Below are 19,215 nucleotides of genomic sequence, written 5' to 3'. Positions count from 1 at the left end.
CAGGCTGACTTCTGTTAGCCACTCAGTCTCTTCGTGGAGCGGAGTTTCTGAGAACCTCCGAAACAGGTCACAGTGTAATTCAGAGGTGGGCTGGATCCTGTCCTCTCAAGTTTGAATAGCTGTGAGCTTCTCCCAGGTGGCGCATGTTACAGTTGTTACATTTCAAGCCTGCAGAAAAGTCACAAGAGCCATGAACACCTAAGCACCCACCCCTGGGCCTTCCCACGGACGCTTCTCTGCATTTGCGTCTCCGTATTCGCGTCATTGCAGTTTGCTCTGCCCTCCTCTCTGTCCACCAAGCCACTGTGTGTTTTGGAACTCGTTTCAAACTAAGTTGCAGACGCTAGTTCACGCTCTCTCTAAATAGTTGAGCACGCCTGTCGTTAGAGTTCAATATCAGTTTGTGTGTGGTTGTGTGTGTGTGTGTTTTTTTTTTAAGGTGGCATTTGTATACAGTGAGATAGACGCACCAAAAGCAGACGGACCCTTTGCAGTTTTGACAAATGTCTACGCCCACGTAATCAAACCCCCATCACCCTTCATTCGTAATGTGATATCTGATCCACACAGAAGTCCTTACAACTCCTGTGTAAGTTATAAAGCGGGACGCTAACACGAACACCTGCGGGCGTTAGACACACGTATGTTGTACCTTTAATTTTCAGGATGTCAGCGATGAGAGACGGGCCCCACTCGGCAGCTTTGTGAGGGAATGTGTCGTCACTTCTGGCTTCCGGATAAGGAAGCCGAGCCTGGAGCGTGATGCAACTTCCCCAAGGATGCAGGGCGAGGCCCTGGCCTGGCTGCCGGGAGGTGTGGACAGCGACGGGGCGGGGGGGAGGACGGGGACAAAGGCCTATATAGCCGCAGCACCTCAGTGAGTCAAGTCTGCAAACAGACCAAGCTAACAGGTGATAGAAAGCCGCGCAGTTTCCAGTGGGGGCAAGAGTGCTGTTTTCACAGAATGTTCTAGAGTCTTTGTAATCCTTCCTCGCCCCCCCCCCCCCCCCCCCAAGAAACATGTAGTAGTCCAAGGGCTGCAGGGAGGTTGATTGAGCCGATAAAGCAGAACCTAGCTGAGTCTTTCTCCAGGATATGGGAGGGTTTCGTGGCCGGGTTGTTTAGGCTGAATAGGTTGGCGGTTATGTCGCTTGATTGGCGGAAATGCAAGAAGGCGGAATGGGGGCAGGGACTCGGGCGGCAGGCCCAGCCTGGGCAAGGGCGAGAGGCATCTGGCACCCTTTTTTTTTTTTTTTTTTTTTTTTGGCTGCCCATGAAAATGACAATGGCTGTCCTTCGTGGTGACTTGAGCTCAGGTGCAGTGCTGTGCTCTTCACATAATCTCCCCACGTTCCCTGCCCAAGGAAGTGGCTGTCGTGCGGCCTGGTGAGAAAGCAGGGCGGTCATGGCCAGGTCCGGCCGGTTAGCGGTAAAGGTGCAATGAATCCGTGGGCTCTGGGTTTCTCCCCCTCGGCCTTGCTGACGCCGGGGGGGGCCGGCTCGTTCCCTGCATTTGCCGCCACTTGGGAAGTACTGATTTAGTAGATAATTTACTTTAGGAAAACAGCTAAATCGGCCTCACGGGCCTCAAAAGCTGTGCTAAGGACAGTCTGAAGGATCAGTCTGAATGGCGCCCTGAGAACGACCTTGCGAGGGTCATTCGTGTCCTCGCACCCCACCAGCTCAAATTGGCTCTTCCTGAACGCTGTCCCCGATTTCCTGAAGGGCAGAGTCAGAGTCGGGCAGCAGAGTCCTGCCCTTCAGCCTGTTGGAGGCAGGGTCCCCCCCCTCCCCCCAGCTCCCAGCTGGAGGGCATTCCCCGCTAAGCCAGGTCTGCAAACCCCTTATGTAAATATTTGTCTCTGTGAGGACTGCTCGCCCCTGCCCTTGGAGATAGTATGCAAATGAATGGGCGTGTCTCAGGAGGAGCCCAATAAAACTTTATTTACAAAAACAGGTGCAGGCTAGACTGTCACACTGGCTGTAGCCTGCCAGTTACACCCCTTCCCGCCTCCATTCGGGGTCCAGGGTTTCTGTCAGGAACAGCATTGCCGCGGAATGTACTAGAACAGGTCCCCTAGGACACCGTGTTGCAGAGAGGTTTTCCCGGGGAGGGGTGCGCAAACTGTGTGGTCTCAGGAGTCCCTTGGACCCTGTTGAAGACCCCACGGAGCTACTGGTGATGAGGAGGGGTCGTGTGTGGCCTTGAGGTGCTCGTCTGCTGTCCTTGCTCTCCCCGCTGAACCGGGGAGCCCTGTCCCCTCTGCCGCACCTGGGCTCCGGCTTCACGTGTTTTCTTCTCTCCCATCTCTGTCCGTGTGTCCTGTCTGCATGTCGGGTTGCTGCAGAGCCTGGAGGCCAAGCAGGGCAGGTGAGGGGCCAGGGCTGCGCCCCCGGGAAGGGCTGCAGAGCAGTTTCCTGCTTCCTCCCTCTCCCAGCTCACCCACAGGCCCTGTCAGTGCTCCCTTCCCTCCTCCAGCTGTGGGTCCAGCTGTGGGTCCCTCCCTCTTGGTATGAGGCTCAAGGCCCACGGTAAGCCCCTTCTGGCGTCTGTTGCCCCCACCTCTCGCTGAAATGGCTGCTCCGAGCAGACTGAAGAACCACATCTTGTCAGGCCCTGGGGCGTGTATTTCCTGGCCTCTCGTGCCTCTGGGCAGCACCCTGCACCCTGAAAAGTAGCCCTTGAGATTGTCATGAGGGGGCAGAGAGTGGGCAGCAGTGGTAGGCGTGGCAAGTTTTTAATCCCAGTTTCCAACGGGAACCAGCGTGTTTAGATGTCAAATTGCGTACGTGTTTATTTCGCCCTTGCACGGCATGCGTGGCCGAAAATTCCAAATGTCCAGGAAGCATACTTGGATGAAAAAAGAAAGACAGTGGCACCTGGGTGGCTTGGCTGGGTGTCTGAGTCTTGTTGGCTTAGGTCCTGCTCTCACGGTTGTGGGATCGAGCCCCAAGTTAGGCTCTATGCTGTCAGCGTGGAGCCTGCTTGAGATTCTCTCTCTCTCCCTCTCAGCCTCTTTGTCCTGCTTGCTTTTGCTCTCTCTCCCTCTAAAAAAAGAGAGAGACAGAGACAGACAGACATAAATACTGTGGGTAGTTTTGCCTAGACCTGAATTGTCACTTATGGAGTTATCGGCCCCAAACCAAGTTCGAGGGACTTTTCAGTGCAGAGTTTGGTTCCACGAGATGTTAACTTCAAGTTTAATTTTAACGTTAGGACTGCTACCATGAGGTGCAGATCACCTGTCGTTCGGCTTCTGTACTTTTTATTCATGCCATTAGCCTCCGCTGGAACTTTAGGATCCCCCTTTTTTTTTTCTTTTTTTAACATTTTATTTTTAAGTAATCTCTATATCCAGTGTGGGGCTCAAACTCACAACCCTGAGATCAAGAGTCGCATGCTCCACCCACTGAGCTGGCCAGAGGCTCTGGAATTTTAGGATCTTGAAAATGAATCCAGACGTGGAATGTTCCAGCACCTGATGCCGAACACGTTGGCATGAGGCAGGCCTGGGCCCAGCCTCTCTGCCCCATGGTTCCTGAACAGAACGTTTGTGCACAGCTTTGGGCAGGCAAGGTGGAGGGCGAGGGGCACACAACGCATACCTTCTCTTACAGCAGATACTTGCGCAAGCTTCCTGCGGACTGCGGGGGCCCTGCTGGAAGGTTCCAGAAGTGGCCTCAGGAAGCAGCCAGACCAGCTTGTGAATTATGTGCTATGCCACCCCCCGCCCGCAGCCCAAATGCCCCTTTCCCTGTCCTATTTGTGCCTCTGTCTCTGACCTTGCTCCTGCACGGTCAGGGCTTCCTGACCCCTTGTGGACCCTAGGGGCCCGGTTGTGCTCTCCCTGGTTCCAGCTCTCTCCCACTGGCTCTCCCTTGTCCGGAGCCCAGCATGAGGCTTGATCTCATGGCTGTGAGGACATGACCTGGATCTTAGGTTCTCTGCACCATTAAAAGGAAGGTTCAGAGATTTCTAGTACACCTTGCCTCCCACGTGCACCCCCCCCCCCCCCCAGCTATCGGCATCCCCGCTAGGGTGACATGTCTGTTACGTTCAACGCATGGGTGACGTCAGGGTTCTTTCCTGGCGTGCGTTCTGCGGGTTTGGACAGGTGTGGCAATACGTACCCGCCACTGTGGATCAGAGGGGCCTCGCTGCCCTGAAATTGAACTTGGTGCCACACCTGCTCAGTCCCTCCTCCCCCAGCCCCTGCTGTCTCCGTGGCTTTGCCTTTTCCACAGTGTGCCAGAGCTGGAATCATACAATACCCGCCTTTCTTGGACTCCTTTTCTCCCTTAAAAAAAAGCACAAATAAATAAATGACAGCTTTATTGAGATGTGATTCACATACCACACCGTTCACCCCCTAAAGTGCACAGTCTAGTGCTTTTGACTATATTCGCAGCGTGGTGCATCCGTCACCACAGTCAAGGTTAGAACATTCCATTGCCCCAGACAGAAGCCCCGTCCTTGGGTTGCCTGGGTGGCTCTGTCGGTTAGGCATTCGACTTCCACTCAGGTCATGATCTCACGGTTTGTGGGTTCGAGCCCCGCGTCGGGCTCTGTGCTGATCGTTCAGAGCCTGGAGCCAGCTTCGGATTCTGTCTCCCTCTCTCTGCCCCTCCCCCCCTCATTCTCGTTCTTTCTCTCAAAAATAAAAAACCTCCAAAAAAAAAAAAAAAGCCCCATCCCTACTAGCTGTCGCTCCCTCCCCCCCTCCCCTGGCACCCAGGAGTCCCCTTCCTGTCCCTGGAGGAGCCTGTTCTGGACTCACACCCCGTGTGGACTCTCGTCTCTGGTTCCCTCTCTGAGCATCAGGTGTTCAGGGTCTGTCCGCGGGGCAGCGGGTGTGGGCGCCTCGCTCCTGCTCAGGCCGAGTGACGTGTTCGTGCGCGGCAGACACGTTGTGTGTATCCCGCCCCCCCCCCCCCCCCCCCCCCCCGTTGATGGACGCTGGGTTGTTCCCGCCCTTAGGCTGCTGTGAGCCTGGCGGTGCATATGGGTGTGCAGGTTGACCAGTCTGGTCTCTTCCTTCCCATCTGTGTCCCCTCTACCCATTGTCCTGTGCTGGCCCTGTGATGGAGGGCCGGCATCATGTCTCCCCGACCCTGGCCTTCCCGTGGCACGTGGGCAGGGCTGGGAACATCGGAGGCTGCACCCTCGTGCCAGGTGAACAGGTGGGGGGAGCGGGGTCGCGGAATTCCCTGTGGCCGTAGGCAAGCGTTAATGTGTCCAGGTGCATCCTCCCGGGGGAGTGGGGTGATCATTCATCAGATTCTCCGGCCTGTGACCAGTAAAGAAAAGACTAGCAGCCAGTGCAGCAGGGGCTTTGGGCCCTGAGCCGCGCTTTGGTGTGAGACATCGCCCGCCACCTGGCCTTGGAACCACCACTTCCGGCACATCGGGAAGGAAGGAAAGTTGATTCGTGTCTGCTGTCCTTTCTCTCCTCCTTCTTCTTTAGGACACTGCCTCTGAACCTGCGAGTTCTGCCCTCAGGGGACGGTGGGCGGTGTCTGGGGACGTCTGTGGTCGGCAGGGAGCGTGCGGGGTCGGGACTGCCGCTCCCCCGTGGTGCCCAGGAGGGTCCTGCAGGGAACAGTCCGGCCCCATGTGTCCGCAGTGCAGAAACCTGCCTTGGGGCATTGGGATAGTCCTAGATGCACTGAGGGTCCTTGCTGGGAGCTGGCGGAGCGCCCCGGGACAGTTTCTAGCAAAAGACAACTCCTTGGCATTTTGAGCCACCGGGATGCGGCTCAGGAGGTAAAACTCCTTCACGCACCCTTGCCGGGACGCGCCCAGGGTGGCCCACGGGAGTTGGCTGGCAGGGAGGGTTTGCTAGCAGGGACTCCGGTGGGCAGAGGGGCCGAGCGAGAGCCAGAGCCTCCAAAGGGACTGGTGACTGTTGGGTGTGTGCATCGGTGCATCTAGGACGGGGTCTCCTCAGCACCGGGGACATGGGGGCTGGGTCGCTCCCTGTTGTGGGGGCCTCCCCGGCCCCGCCCGCTCATGCTGGGAGCACCCCGGTTGTGACAACCGAAACGATCCCAGGTCTCGTCGAGTGTCCCCTGGGGACAGGATCACCCTGAGCGAGACCCCCTTGGTTAGGGGGTTCCATTCACCCCCAGGAGTCTCTGCGTTCTGTAACAGCCTGACCTTCTGATGTCCTGGGACGCTGCACACATTTAAATACACACGCCGAGTGGAGGGAGAGAGGGGGTGACTTGCAGACACCGGGGCTCACCCTGCTTTCGACCGTGTGACCCTGTGGGGAGTGGCTGTGCTGCCCAGTGTGGGCAGGGTCTGCGCTCCCATTTTTTCCCCTAAATCACTAGCGCGGAGTTTCTCTGCCTTCACACCATAGACATTTTTGAGACAGGGAACCTCACCCAGCGTTCCCTGGAGGGCAGAATTGCCCTCCGTTTAGAACCAGTGATAAAGGTAACGCGTTTTTATTGTGATAAAAGTTATGAAAGACAGAATTTTTTTTTTTCAACGTTTATTTATTTTTGGGACAGAGAGAGACAGAGCATGAACGGGGGGAGGGGCAGAGAGAGAGGGAGACACAGAATCGGAAACAGGCTCCAGGCTCTGAGCCATCAGCCCAGAGCCCGACGCGGGGCTCGAACTCACGGACCGCGAGATCGTGACCTGAGCTGAAGTCGGACGCTTAACTGACTGCGCCACCCAGGCGCCCCCGAAAGACAGAATATTAAGAAAACCTCCCTGGGGCTCCTGGGTGGCTCGGTCGGTTAACCGTCCGACTCGTGATTTCAGCTCAGGTCGTGATCTCACGGTTCGTGAGCCCTGCGTTGGGCTCTGCGCTGATGGTCCAGAGCCTGCTTGGGAGTCTCTCTCTCTCCTCTCTTCCTGCCTCTCTCCGGCTCCCTCTCTCATAATAAATAAACGTTCAGAAAGAAAGAAAGAAAACCTCTCCTGACATGGGAGGTTATGCTGTGTGTTCACAGAATGTTCGCCGTATGACACAGGGAATCTCTTTGGAGGCGTAAGGGCCCCGAGGGAAGGCGTGACAGCGTGCACCCCCTGGGAGTTGTTAGGTCATGTCGTCCCGTAATCTCAGCTAGATCCTGGCCTCCGCGAGGGCAGGTGGGGTACTGTGCTCGTGGCGGAGTCCTGCCTGGCACCGGGAGGGCGAGGGCAGGTGTCTGGCGGGCCAGTGACCTTGGCCTCCGTGTCTCTGCAGATGGAGGACGGCCACACTCTCTTCGACTATGACGTCCGCCTGAACGACACCATCCAGCTCCTGGTCCGCCAAAGCCTGGTGCTTCCCCCCAGCAGCAGCAAGGAGAAGGACTCTGAACTGTCAGATACCGATTCTGGCTGCTGCCTGGGCCAGAGCGAGTCGGACAAGTCCTCCAACAGCGGCGAGGCGGCCTCGGAGGCGGACGGGAAGGCGGGCTTAGCGGATGAAGACGCGTGGGACGAGACGGAGCTGGGTCTGTACAAGGTGGGTCTCGTGCAGAAGGTTTGGGGCTGAGTGTGCTCCCCGCCCCCCGCCCGGCCAGTCTCTCCGCCCCCAGGCCGCCGGGCAGCCTGCCCCCCTGCCCCTCCGCCCCTCCATCGTCCCTGGCTTCCCAGGTGCCCACCTGCGGTCCCAGGAGGGCGGGCAGGCTGCTCATTCCCTGGGCTGGGCCCCCGGTCCTGCTGTGAAAATCGCCAGTGGGTGGGCTCCTGGAGCATCCCTGTGGGAACAGAATATTCCAGCATTCCCTTGTGATCCTGCGTGGTGAGTGTTGTGCCCGGGTTGTGTGGGGGTCTTCTGTGCCCTTCCCAGGGGCCGCGAAACCCCTGAATTCGCTGCCACCCTTGAGGTCAGCCAGCGTCACATAAAGATCTGGGTTCCCAGCTTATCTTGAGAGACGGGCGTTCTGGCCTCCCCGGGACTGCAAAGCAGAGGCGGTTCTGCCCCCAGGGGACACTTGGCGACACCTGGGGACGTCTGTGGCTGTCCCCACTCCGGGTGCTCCTGGCATCGGCAAGCGGGGGGCCGGGGATGCTGCTCAGTCCCCGACAGCACCTGGGACACCCTCGCCCGGAGGGCGACCGGGCCCCAATGTCGGCGGTGCCGCAGCCAAGGAATCCTGTGTGGGCACTTGGGTCTGATCCCGGTCCCGAAGTCCCGGGTGCCCGAGAGCCTGCGGCGTCTGTGGTCAGCGTTGCCGATCGGACCAGTGTCCTCGGTTTCTCGCCCTTGGCAGGTCAACGAGTATGTGGATGCTCGGGACACGAACATGGGGGCGTGGTTCGAGGCGCAGGTTGTCAGGGTGACCAGGAAGGCACCTTCCCAAGACGAGCCCTGCAGCTCTACCTCCAGTGTGACGCCTGAAGACGACATCATTTACCACGTCAAATATGACGAGTGAGTGGCACCGAGGGTGGCTGGGCCGGGGCGTTGGCTCCGTGTATGTGGGGCCTGGAGGTTGGCACCACCCACGCCAGCAAACCACACAGGAGGCCACCCCTCGAGGAGCCACGTCTCGGGGACCCACAGCCAGGCGGACCCCCTCCTCCTCGGGTCATCTAGCTGGAAAGGTGCCCCGCCCACCCCGCTTGCTGTTTTATTCTGTTCGTGCCTTGGGTCGCCACTGCATGAACCGGTTCCCGGCTCTCTCGTCTGTCCCTCACTGGAGTGCACAAGTACTTAGTGAGCACTTACTGTGTGCGAGGCACGGGGAGTCCCCGTCTGTCACGGAGAGGACCTTGGATGTGCTCCTCGGGTGTCTTGAGTGGCCGTCACAAGACCGCACAGGCTGGACGGCTACATGTCACAGTTCTGGAGGCTGCAGATCCCAGATCACGGGGCTGGCAGGGTCTTCCTGGCCTTTGGATGGCCGCCTTCCCACTGTGTCCTCAGACGGCCGGTCCTTTGTGGGGCCAAGAAAGAGCCCTGGTGTCTCCTTCTCGAAGGACTCCAGTCCCGTCGGACTAGAGCCCCACCTTTATGGCCTCTCTTAGCGCTGCTCCCCTCACTGGAGACCCCACCTCCACGTGCAGTCACATCAGGGCTTAGGGCTCCGACCTGGGGACTTTGGGGGACACGTCTCCTTCTGTAACAGACGGCGTGTGCCTCCCCAGGGAGTTTACATTCCGGGGAGCGGGGGGTGTAGGGGCCCCATCGGCTTCCCTGCCGGTTTCTGGCACATCCTCCCTTCACTCTGCAAAAACCCACTGGGAGAGTTGGAGGAAGGAGTCCGTCCCTGCAGGACCCGCGGCCTCTCGGAGGGGGTTACACACTGCGGCCTTCGGGCCGCGTCCCCAGCCCTATGCCGCCCGGATTTGTGAAGAAAGCTTTATCAGAGCACATCAACGCCCGTTTCTTTATATATTGGCTGTGGCTGTTTTGCTTGTATCGAGTTGGGTAGTTATAAACCTTAGAACATTCACTGTCTGACCCTCGGGGAAAGTTGGGCAACCCTCGTTCTCGAACGTTTGCTGGAGAAAAGGGGGCACGAGGCGCTGCGGGCGGTCGTGATAGATCTAGGGATTCCCCTTCAGCTGAGGTGTAACCTCGTTGTTGGTAGAATGTTTCTTTCAGCCCAATTACTTTATGCCTTATTCGAGGCTGCTACAATATTCTCGCATGTTGGGAATAATGCCTTCCTATTGTAACGAGGTAAGCCCCTCTCCATAAACCCCTCCCAGTAGAGGCACGGGGAGGCAGGCAGCAGTCTTTTGCCTCCACAGATGTCCTCTGTAGTAAGCCCTGGGGCGGGGGGGTGCTGCCCCAACAAAGTACGTGGCACTGCTGAGTGGCTTCTAGTAACAGAAGTTGGTGCTCTCCCCGCTCTGGACTCCAGAAGTCCACAATCAAAATCACGGGGCCGGCAGGGGGGCGCTCCCTCCGGAGGCTCTAGGGAAGGGTCCCTCTTTGCTTCTTAGAGCTTCTGGTGGCGGCTGGCAGTCCTTGGCCTGTGTCCGCGTCCCTCCAGTCTTTGGCTCTGTCTTCACGTGTCACTCTCCTGTCTGTCAAAGTTCCTCTTCTTGTTGTTTTGTTTTTTTCTTTTTTTTTAATGTTTATTTACTTTTGAGAGAGAGAGAGAGAGAGAGACAGAATGCGAGTGGGGCAGGGGCAGGGAGAGAGGGAGACGCAGAATCCGAAACAGGCCCCAGGCTCCAAGCTGTCAGCACAGAGCCCGACGCGGGGCTCGAACCCACAACCGTGAGATCATGACCTGAGTGGAAGTCGGACGCTTAACCGACGGAGCCACCCAGGCGCCCCTGTTTTTAATTTTTTAATGTTTTATTTAGTTTTGAGAGAGACAGGGAGACAGAGCGTGAGCAGGGGAGGGGCAGAGAGAGAGACAGAGAGAGACAGGGAGAGAGAGGGAGACACAAAATCCCAGGCAGGCTCTAGGCTCTGAGCTGTCAGCACAGGGCTTGACCCGGGGTTCGAACTCAAAAGTCACAAGATCAGGACCTGAGCCTAAGTTGGTTGCTTAACTGACTGAGCCATCCGGGTGCCCTCCCCCCGCTTTTTCAGATGTTTGTTTATTTTTGAGAGAGAGAGAGAAAAACAGGAGCAGGGAGAGAGGGAGACACAGAATCCAAACGAGGCTCTGGGCTCCTAGCCGCCAGCACAGAGCCCGACGCGGGGCTCAAACCCACGAACGTGAGATCATGACCTGAGCCAAAGTTGGTCGCTTAACTGAGCCACCCAGGCGCCCCGTGTTGTATTTCCTCTTCTTAATAAGGACACCGGTCATTGCATTTAGGGTCCCCCCCCCCCAGTGTTGACCTCCTCTTAACTTGATGACATCTGCAGAGACCCTATTTCCAAGTGAGCTCTCTTTCCCAGGTACCAGGGATTACTACTCCCAACATGTCTTTTTGGGGGACACACAGTTGAACCCACAACACCTTCTGTAATCGGGGTGTGTCTTCTCTGGCTGTGTATTTTCCATACCCGCCAAGGAGATTGTTGGGGAGGGGACTTCACAGGCCACCGTGATCAAAGTGACCCAAACCCATGCTGGCACAGCCTTTTCTGCGTCGGCTTCTATCTCCTTCCCCGGGGAGTGAAGTCGGGTGTTCCCCCTGGGATCTGAGCATGGGGTTTTCCTCCTAGCTACCCGGAGAATGGAGTGGTCCAGATGAGTCCCCGCGACGTGCGGGCCCGTGCCCGAACCATTCTGCAGTGGCAGGAGATAGAGGTCGGCCAGGTGGTCATGCTCAACTATAACCCCGACAACCCGAAGGAGCGTGGCTTCTGGTATGATGCGGAAATCCTGCGCAAGCGTGAGACGCGGACGGCACGGGAGCTCTATGCCAACGTCAGGCTCGGGTGAGTGACACGCCGGGCCCTGCGGCTGTCCGGCCGGCGCCGTCTGGGTGAGGCCCTCGGTCTCTGCCACACGCTCACTCGGGGGACCGTCTCTGAGCCCCGACAGTGGAGATTTCAAGTTGCCTTTCTCTCTTTTTTGTGCCGTTTTGAGTTTGGTGAATAGTCATAATCTCAAATGGGTCAAAGTCCGGACAGTACCGAAGGAATATTCTCCCTTCTTCTCTTTCCCTTGGTCACCCGCTTGTCCCTTCTGGAGACCTGTCTTCTTGTAACCTGCCAGGGATATTCTGCGCATAAGCAGGCATAGACACGCACAGAAGCAAAGCGCACGTAGGGATGTACTCCGCATCAGGGCTCGGCAAACTGCAGTCCACAGACCAGATCCGGCCGTCTGCCTGTTTCGGCAAATAAAGTTTTATTGGCACACAGCCACACCCATCTCTTCAACGGTTATCTGTGGCTGCTTTGGTGTCACAAGGGCAGAGTTGATTAGTTGGGAAAGAGAGTGTATGGCCTGCAAAGCCAAAAATAGTTACCGTCTGGCCCTTTGCAGGAAGTGTTTGCCAAGCCCTACCTTGCCTCTGTGTGTGTGTGTGTGTGTGTGTGTGTGTGTGTGTGTGTGTGTATGTGAGAGAGAGAGAGAGAGAGAGAAAATATATATAACAGGAAACTTACGATGTTAAACCTTCCCAAGCACACAGCTCAGGGGCATCAAACATACTTACACTGTTGTGTAGCTACTCCCACCATCTGTCTCCAGAACTTTCCATCTCCCCAAATTGAGACTCTGTCCCTATGAAACACTGACTGCCTGCCCCCTGCCCCACCCCTGAGTCCCACCATCTACTCTTTGTCTCTGTGGACGGGACTCTTCTAGGGACCTCCAGTGAGTGGGGTCACATAGGACGTGTCCTGTGTCTGGTTTCTGTCACTGTGCACAGTGTCCTCCGGGTCCATCCACGTTGTAGCAGGTGTCAGGATTTCCTTCTTGTGGTTGAATAATATTCCATCATACGTATCATGTATACGTACACAAGTCTTTGGGTAACAGTGTCCTAAGCACAGGCACGGCAAGTGCAAAGGTCCTGGGGCAGGGCCATACCTGGCGCATTTGTAGTCTGGGGAGAAAGCCAGTGGGGTGGAGTGGAGGGAAAGAAGGTGGGAGGAACCATGACTGTGGGAGCCTCCAAGCATCATGGAGAGGTACGGAACTGGTGTTCATTGTCTGTTGCGGCCAGCCATTGGAGCGTTTAAGCACAGGAGTGACACGCTTTCACCTACAGTTAAGAATCCTAGCTCTGGTGGCCGAGAGGGGAATGGACTGTAGGGGGCAGTGTGGGAGCAGGGACACCAGGGCAGAGGCTGATGCTGGCATTTAGGAGCAAGGTCCTGGGGCTCAGGCCAGGCTGCAGCTATGTCATTACTAACAAAGAACCAGTGTGTTATTTCATTGCTGGTCTCTGTTTTCTTGTTTTCTTTTTTTTAATGTTTGTTTTCGAGAGAGAAAGAGGGAGAGGGAGCGTGAGCAGGGGAGGGGCAGAGAGAGAGGCAGACACAGAATCAGAAGCAGGTTCCAGGCTCTGAGCTGTGAGCACAGAGCTTGACGTCGGGCTTGAACCCACCCCAGATCATGACCTGAGCTGAAGGCGGGCGCTTAACCGACTGAGCCACCCGGGCGCCCCTATGCTCTCTTGTTTTCAATGTCATTGATTACTGCTTTCATCTTTTAAATTTGCTTCCTTCTTCTTTCTTTGGGTTCTCTTCCTTTTCTAGTTTCTTGAGGTAACAACTTACACTATTGATCTGAGCCGTTTTCTTTCCTAACATCAGCACTCAGTGCTATACGTTTCCCTCTGAGCACTGCCTTAACTGCTTTCCACATATTTTGCTATGCTGTATTTTTTCTTTTTCTTCACCGTTCAAAATTTTTTTTTTATTTCCTTTGAGACTCCCCCTTTGGCTCCTGGCTTCTTTAGAAGTATTGAGTTTCATTCCCAGGTATTCAGAGACTTTTGAGCTGTCCTTCTGTTGCTGATTTCTAACTGGACTTTATTGTGGTCAGAAAACATACTCTGTGTGATTTCACTTCCAAATATGTTGAGGTTTGTTTTATGGCCCCTGCTAGGGAGGGTCTAACTTGGTGAATATTCTGGGGTTCCTTAAAAAAAAGTATATTCTGTTGGTGGGCAGAATGTCCTCTTAACTCTGGGAGAGTCTGTTCTCTGGTGGTGCTCACTACTGATCCTTGCTGCTTGTCTGTCTGGTTCTCCGTCAGGTGCCCCGTGCGGCCCTGTGACCAGAAGGCCCGAAGGCCTGCTCTCGCTGTGGGGTGTGTCTGCCTCTCTTGCATAGTTGGGAGGCTCTTGTCTGGTGCACACATCTTTAGGGCAGTTCCATCCTCCTGGTCAAAGATCTTTCCGTTGTGTTAGTTTTCCTGGCTCCACGGGGAGGGTATGACATACCTGCTTGGCTTTTGCAAGTTACCATTTGCATGCTGTGTCCTTTTCTTCCCTTTGACTTTTCAACCAATGTGGTTGAATAGGAAGCGACGTTCCCATACACAGGTTACAACTGGGTCGTTTTTTAATCCACTTTGCCATCTTGCCTCTTAATTGGCACGTTTAGACTGTTCACGCTTCCGGTAATCATGCTGTGCTGGGACTTTGTTCCCTCTGTTTCCTCTGTTTCCCGTGGGTCACTTAAAACGTGTTACAGGATTCTGTGCAGATTTGCGTGTGTATCTCGCGAGTGTATCGCTGTGCGTGGTTTTCCTAGTGGTTTCTCTGGATTTCACTGTAAACACGTGACATACTGGTGGTCACTTTTGCCACTTGGGGTGAAGAGTAGAAACCTGTCTTCGTTTCTGTCCCTTCATAGTCCCCGAGAAGCGGATGGTGTCAGGATCTGTGTTTCAGTCCTCCCCTATGGCCTTGAGGACGCGCACGGAGGCTAATCTGTCGTATGTGCCCACACTTCTGCCCTTTCTGTTTTTCTCTCCTCCTTGTGCTCCTCAGATGCCTTCCTGTATAATATCCTACCTGTCGGAGGAACTTCCTTCACCTTCCTGCAGGGAGTGTCCACTAGCAATGGATTCTTGTCACTTACCTTCCTCTGACAATGCCACTGCCCCCAGCGTAGTGAGGTAACGCCCAGGCGTTGAGCCGTCGCATCCATGCGTCTCTTGCGGGTTACTTCCGTAAGGTGACTCTTCCTAAGAAACTTAGTTGTAACAGTGTCATCACAACGCAAAGATGAATCGCAATTTTTTTTCACTTTTTAACTGATTCACGTTAAGTGGCCTCTATGCCTAATGCGGGGCTCGAGCCCACGACCCTAAGATCGAGGGTCACATGCTCCACCGCCTGAGCCAGCCAGGCGCCCCGGTCCTAATTTCTGAGTAACGTGTTCGGTCGTTGGTTCGTCTTCCAGTTATCTCCCCTTTTTTTCCTCGGCCATCCGTTTGGTCGGGATCTGTGTAACCTGCGTGGGCTTCAGTTAGGTTGCCATGTATCGTTCAAGCTGCTGTTCCCTTTCAGTCTCCGGTCCTTTGCTGTCCCCCTTTCCTGGCCGGGCTCTCTGTTGCAGAAGCCGGGTTGTTTGTGCCAAAGCATCCCCGCAGCGGGGTTTTGCCTTGTGCATCTCCCAGCGCCACCTCCTACGCGCCTTTTCCCCCGGGCTTCCTGTGAACTGGTGGGGCGACCTGGGCCTATGTGGCCCAGGAACGTGGCTGTGGCCACTCGTGCTATCGAGCACCAAAACGTGGCCAGCACGAGCTGAGACGTGCCGGGAGTGTGAGACACACACTGGGCGTCAGGACTTCGTGCTGGAAAAGAATACCAAGTAGCTTGTTACCAGTGCCGTAACGGTCCTCACGGGTTGAAATAATATTCTGTGTACGTTGGGTTACATGGAACGCATTCCCATCAATTCCGTTGCTTTAAAAAAAAAATTTTTTTTTTAACATTTATTCGTTTTTTGAGAGACAGAGACAGTACGAGCAGGGGAAGGACAGAGAGAGAGGGAGACACAGAATCCGAAGCAGCTCCAGGCTCCGATCTGTCAGCACAGAGCCTGACGTGGGGCTTGAACCCACGGATAGAGAGATCATGCCCTGAACCAAAGTCAGATGCTCAACCGACTGAGCCACCCAGGCGCCCCTTGCTTTTTTTTTTTTTTTGTTTGTTTTTAATGTTTATTTATTTTTGAGAGACAGACAGAGCATGAGCGGGGGAGGGGCGGAGAGAGGGAGACAGAATCCAAAGCAGACTCCAGCTCTGAGCTGTAGGCACGGAGCCCAAGGTGGGGCTTGAACTCGTGAACCACGAGATCATGACCTGAGCCGAAGTTGGACGCTCAACCAGCTGAGCCACCAAGATGCCCCCGGTTCGTTGTTGTTGTTGTTGTTGTTGTTTAAAGCTTATATATTTATTATTTTGAGAGAAAGAGTGCAAGTGGGGGAGGGGCAGAGAGAGAGGGAGAGAGAGAATCCCAAGCAGGCTCTGTACTGTCGGCACAGAGCCGGATGCAGGGCTTGAACTCATGAGCCACAGGCTCCTGACCTGAGCCAAAGTCAGATGCTTAACCAACTGAGGCCCCAGGCACCCCAAGTTCCATCCGTTTTTACTTTTCCAGGATGGTTGTTAGCAAAGGTAGAATTCCACAGGTGGCCCATGTTGGTGACCACATTCGGTTGCCATTGGGGACGTTGTTGACGGAGTTGTTGGATTGATGCCTGGAGGTCATTGTTTTCTTTTAAATGTGTGTTTCATTTTGAGCGTGGAGCCTGATGTTTGATCTTGAGAACCGTGAGATTATGACATGAGCTGGAATCAAGACTGGGACGCTTGGGGACGCCTGGGTGGCTCAACTGGTTGAGCATCTGACTTTGGTTCAGGGCATGATCTCACAGCTTGTGGGTTCGAGCCCTGCCTCGGGCTCTGTGCTGACAGCTCAGAGCCTGGAGCCCGCTTCGGATTCTGTGTCTCCCTCTCTCTCTGCCCCTCCCCTGCTCCTGCTCTGTCTCTGGAAAAAAAATAAAAGAGCCAGACACTTAACTAAACCACCCTGGCGCCCCTCACTGGGGGTCCCTTTAAGCTATCAGAGTTTTCATAGTCTGAGATCAGGAAATTGAATCAGACTTTACCTGTAGGTTTTGTATGCCTAATTCCATCGGTCTTGCCTGTCGCAAGGTTAGACATTATTCTCTCAGACGCATCACGTGGTGAAACCCCGGTGTGCGTGTCGTTTTCGTCTGGTTTCTGAGCCGGTGGGACTTGACCTGGCGAGGGGAGGAGCTCCGTGGACGCTCGCGGCCCCCGTAGCATTCGGACCAGAGCTGCCCGTGCGCTCTGCGAGCCGCGTTAGGTGGCAGGGTCCCCGCCGAGGCCCCCGGGGCGGGTCGGCCAGCTGGAACGGTCTAACTAACGGCTTCTGCGTCGCAGGGACGATTCTCTCAATGACTGTCGGATCATCTTCGTGGACGAGGTGTTCAAGATCGAGCGCCCGGGCGAGGGGAGCCCCGTGGTGGAAAACCCGATGAGAAGTGCGTTCGGGTCCCGCCCCACCGTGTGTTCCGCGTCGGGCGTGGGGTGGGGGGGCGGCTCCCGTCCCGACCGTGCCCGGCTGGCGCCGCCCGCGCTGAGCCCGCCGTCCCGTGCGCAGGGAAGAGCGGGCCCTCCTGCAGGCACTGCAGAGACGACGAGAACAAGGCCTGCCGCGTGTGCGCCTGCCACCTGTGCGGGGGCAAGCAGGACCCGGACAAGCAGCTCATGTGCGACGAGTGCGACATGGCCTTCCACACCTACTGCCTGCGCCCGCCCCTCAGCAGCATCCCCAAGGAGGACGAGTGGTGAGCGGGCGGGCCGGGGCTCGGGGGGGGGGCTGGCGTCACGGCACGTCTGAAGCGCGGCCTCTCGGCCACCACGCTCGCGTCGACGCGGACGGGGCGGTGGCGACGGGCTCGGCTCCGGGCCGGGGACCCCCCCCCCCCAACCTGTTCGGGCTCGTTGCCGCCGCTCCTCGTGGCTATCGTTCGCACACCTCGCCCTCGCCGGGGTGGGGAAACCGAGTCCGCGGCCGCGAGCAGGTGCCTGTCGAGCGTCCCCGTGTGTGTCCCGTATCCCAGCCGGATTTGCTGACCTCGTCGGGAGGCCTCGGGAATTCCCGTGGGAGAGGGACGGGCGTCTGCCGTCCAGTAGAACATTCCGGGGCGAGGGGAACGTTCCCGCCCTGCCCTGCCCGGTGGGGTCGCTCGCCACGCGTGAGCTGGGCTTCTCGTTTAACGTGCCAGCGTCCATCGAGATGGAAACGCCCCCCCCCCCCCCCCCCCCCCCCAGCGCAGGGCAGGACGGCAGGGAGTCGGGGAGCCGGCGTGTCTGCGGTGTGGGGCCCGAGGGAGGGGCCGGGGGCGGGCCGGAGGTGACGCCCCTGCCGTCGCAGGTATTGCCCCGAGTGTCGGAACGACGCCAGCGAGGTGGTGCTGGCCGGGGAGAAGCTGAAAGAGAGCAAGAAGAAGGCGAAGATGGCATCGGCCACGTCCTCCTCCCAGCGGGACTGGGGCAAGGTGAGGCGGCCCCGCCCCCGCGCCACTGAGCCCCGCCCCCGCGCCCCGCCCCCTGCCGCCCTTCCTGGCCCGCCAGCGCCAGCGCTCAAACTGCTCTTGCCTGTTTCCGGACGGACAGGGCATGGCGTGCGTGGGCCGTACCAAGGAGTGCACCATCGTCCCGTCCAATCACTACGGACCCATCCCGGGGATCCCCGTGGGCACCATGTGGAGGTTCAGAGTCCAGGTACCCCCGACTTCCTGGGCTCTGGGGCCTCAGAGGCCCCCGCCCCTGGGCGAGGGCCACCCCGAGGGAAGGCGGCAGGGCTGGGCTTCAGGCCGGTTCCTTCCAGGGTGTGGCTCAGACTCGGGGTGTCTGGGGGAGGGGCTCTCGTAACAGGGGTGATGACGCCTTTGGCAGAAGAGTCCCGCCGCTGGCTTTGAAAGTGGGAGGGAGCCAGGGCTGTGGGGTTGAGTGTTTCTGTTGCAGCCGGTCCCGAGGGCTCCACTTATTTCTCGGTGATCATTGTAGGTCAGCGAGTCGGGGGTCCATCGACCTCATGTGGCGGGCATCCACGGCCGGAGCAACGACGGGGCTTACTCCCTGGTCCTGGCCGGGGGATACGAGGACGACGTGGTGAGTGGGGGGGAGATGGTCTGGAGTTACAAAACAAAACTGTGGGAAATGCCCATAAAATTCATCATTGTCACCATCTCTAAGCGCACAGCTCAGCGGCATCAGGCACACGCACGCTTTTCTACAGCTGCCCCTGCCATCTGTCTCCAGATCCTTCCATGTCCCAATCTGGGACTCTGTCCCCATGAAGCACGGACTCCCCCCGCCGGCTCCCACCATCCACTCTCTGACTCTGTGGACGGGACTCCTCTGGGGACCCCCTGTGCGTGGGGTCCTGCGGGACGTGTCCTTCTCTGTCCGGCTCCTGTCACTGCGCACGGTGTCCTCCGGGTCCGTCCACGCGGTGGCAGGCGGCAGGACGTCCTTCCTGAGGCTGGGTAATCCTCCAGCGTGTGGATGGACACACTGTTAATCCTTCATCCACCAACGGACGCCGGGGTTGTTTGCACGTTTAGCTATTGTGGACCATGCTTCCCTGAGCGTGGGTGTGCAAACACCTTCTCAAAGCCCCGTTTTCAATTCTTTGGGGTGTAGACCCAGAAGTGGGACCTGCCGCTTTGTATGGCAGTTTTGTTTAACTTTTCAAGGAACCTTTGTACCATTTTCCATCGTGGCTGTGCCAGTTTGCGTTCTTACTCGTCCCTCACGGCGTCCCGATTTGTCCACGTCCTTGTCTGCACTTGTCACGTTCTGTGTCTCTGTTGACATCCTAACGGGCGTGTGTGGGTTTGTTT

At 56.9% G+C, this 19,215-nt stretch overlaps 1 protein-coding gene across 7 annotated transcripts in view; it reads left to right on the top strand.

Annotated features, from left to right (window-relative positions):
• Positions 1-19,215, top strand: part of UHRF1 (ubiquitin like with PHD and ring finger domains 1) — a 174,016-nt gene that overhangs the window by 5,130 nt on the left and 149,671 nt on the right. For all 7 annotated transcript variants that reach the window (XM_053220051.1, XM_053220052.1, XM_053220053.1 and 4 more), the window contains exons 3-10: positions 7,206-7,469; positions 8,221-8,381; positions 11,088-11,303; positions 16,745-16,845; positions 16,965-17,151; positions 17,742-17,865; positions 17,984-18,091; positions 18,377-18,481. In XM_053220051.1, the coding sequence (XP_053076026.1) occupies positions 7,206-7,469; positions 8,221-8,381; positions 11,088-11,303; positions 16,745-16,845; positions 16,965-17,151; positions 17,742-17,865; positions 17,984-18,091; positions 18,377-18,481 (1,266 nt within the window). The remainder of the gene's footprint in view (positions 1-7,205; positions 7,470-8,220; positions 8,382-11,087; positions 11,304-16,744; positions 16,846-16,964; positions 17,152-17,741; positions 17,866-17,983; positions 18,092-18,376; positions 18,482-19,215) is intronic.

The sequence above is a fragment of the Acinonyx jubatus genome, chromosome A2 (assembly GCF_027475565.1).
Source record: "Acinonyx jubatus isolate Ajub_Pintada_27869175 chromosome A2, VMU_Ajub_asm_v1.0, whole genome shotgun sequence".
Taxonomy (NCBI): domain Eukaryota; kingdom Metazoa; phylum Chordata; class Mammalia; order Carnivora; family Felidae; genus Acinonyx; species Acinonyx jubatus.
The sequence above is the reverse complement of the archived record's forward strand: the minus strand, read 5'-3'. Positions and strand labels throughout refer to the sequence as shown.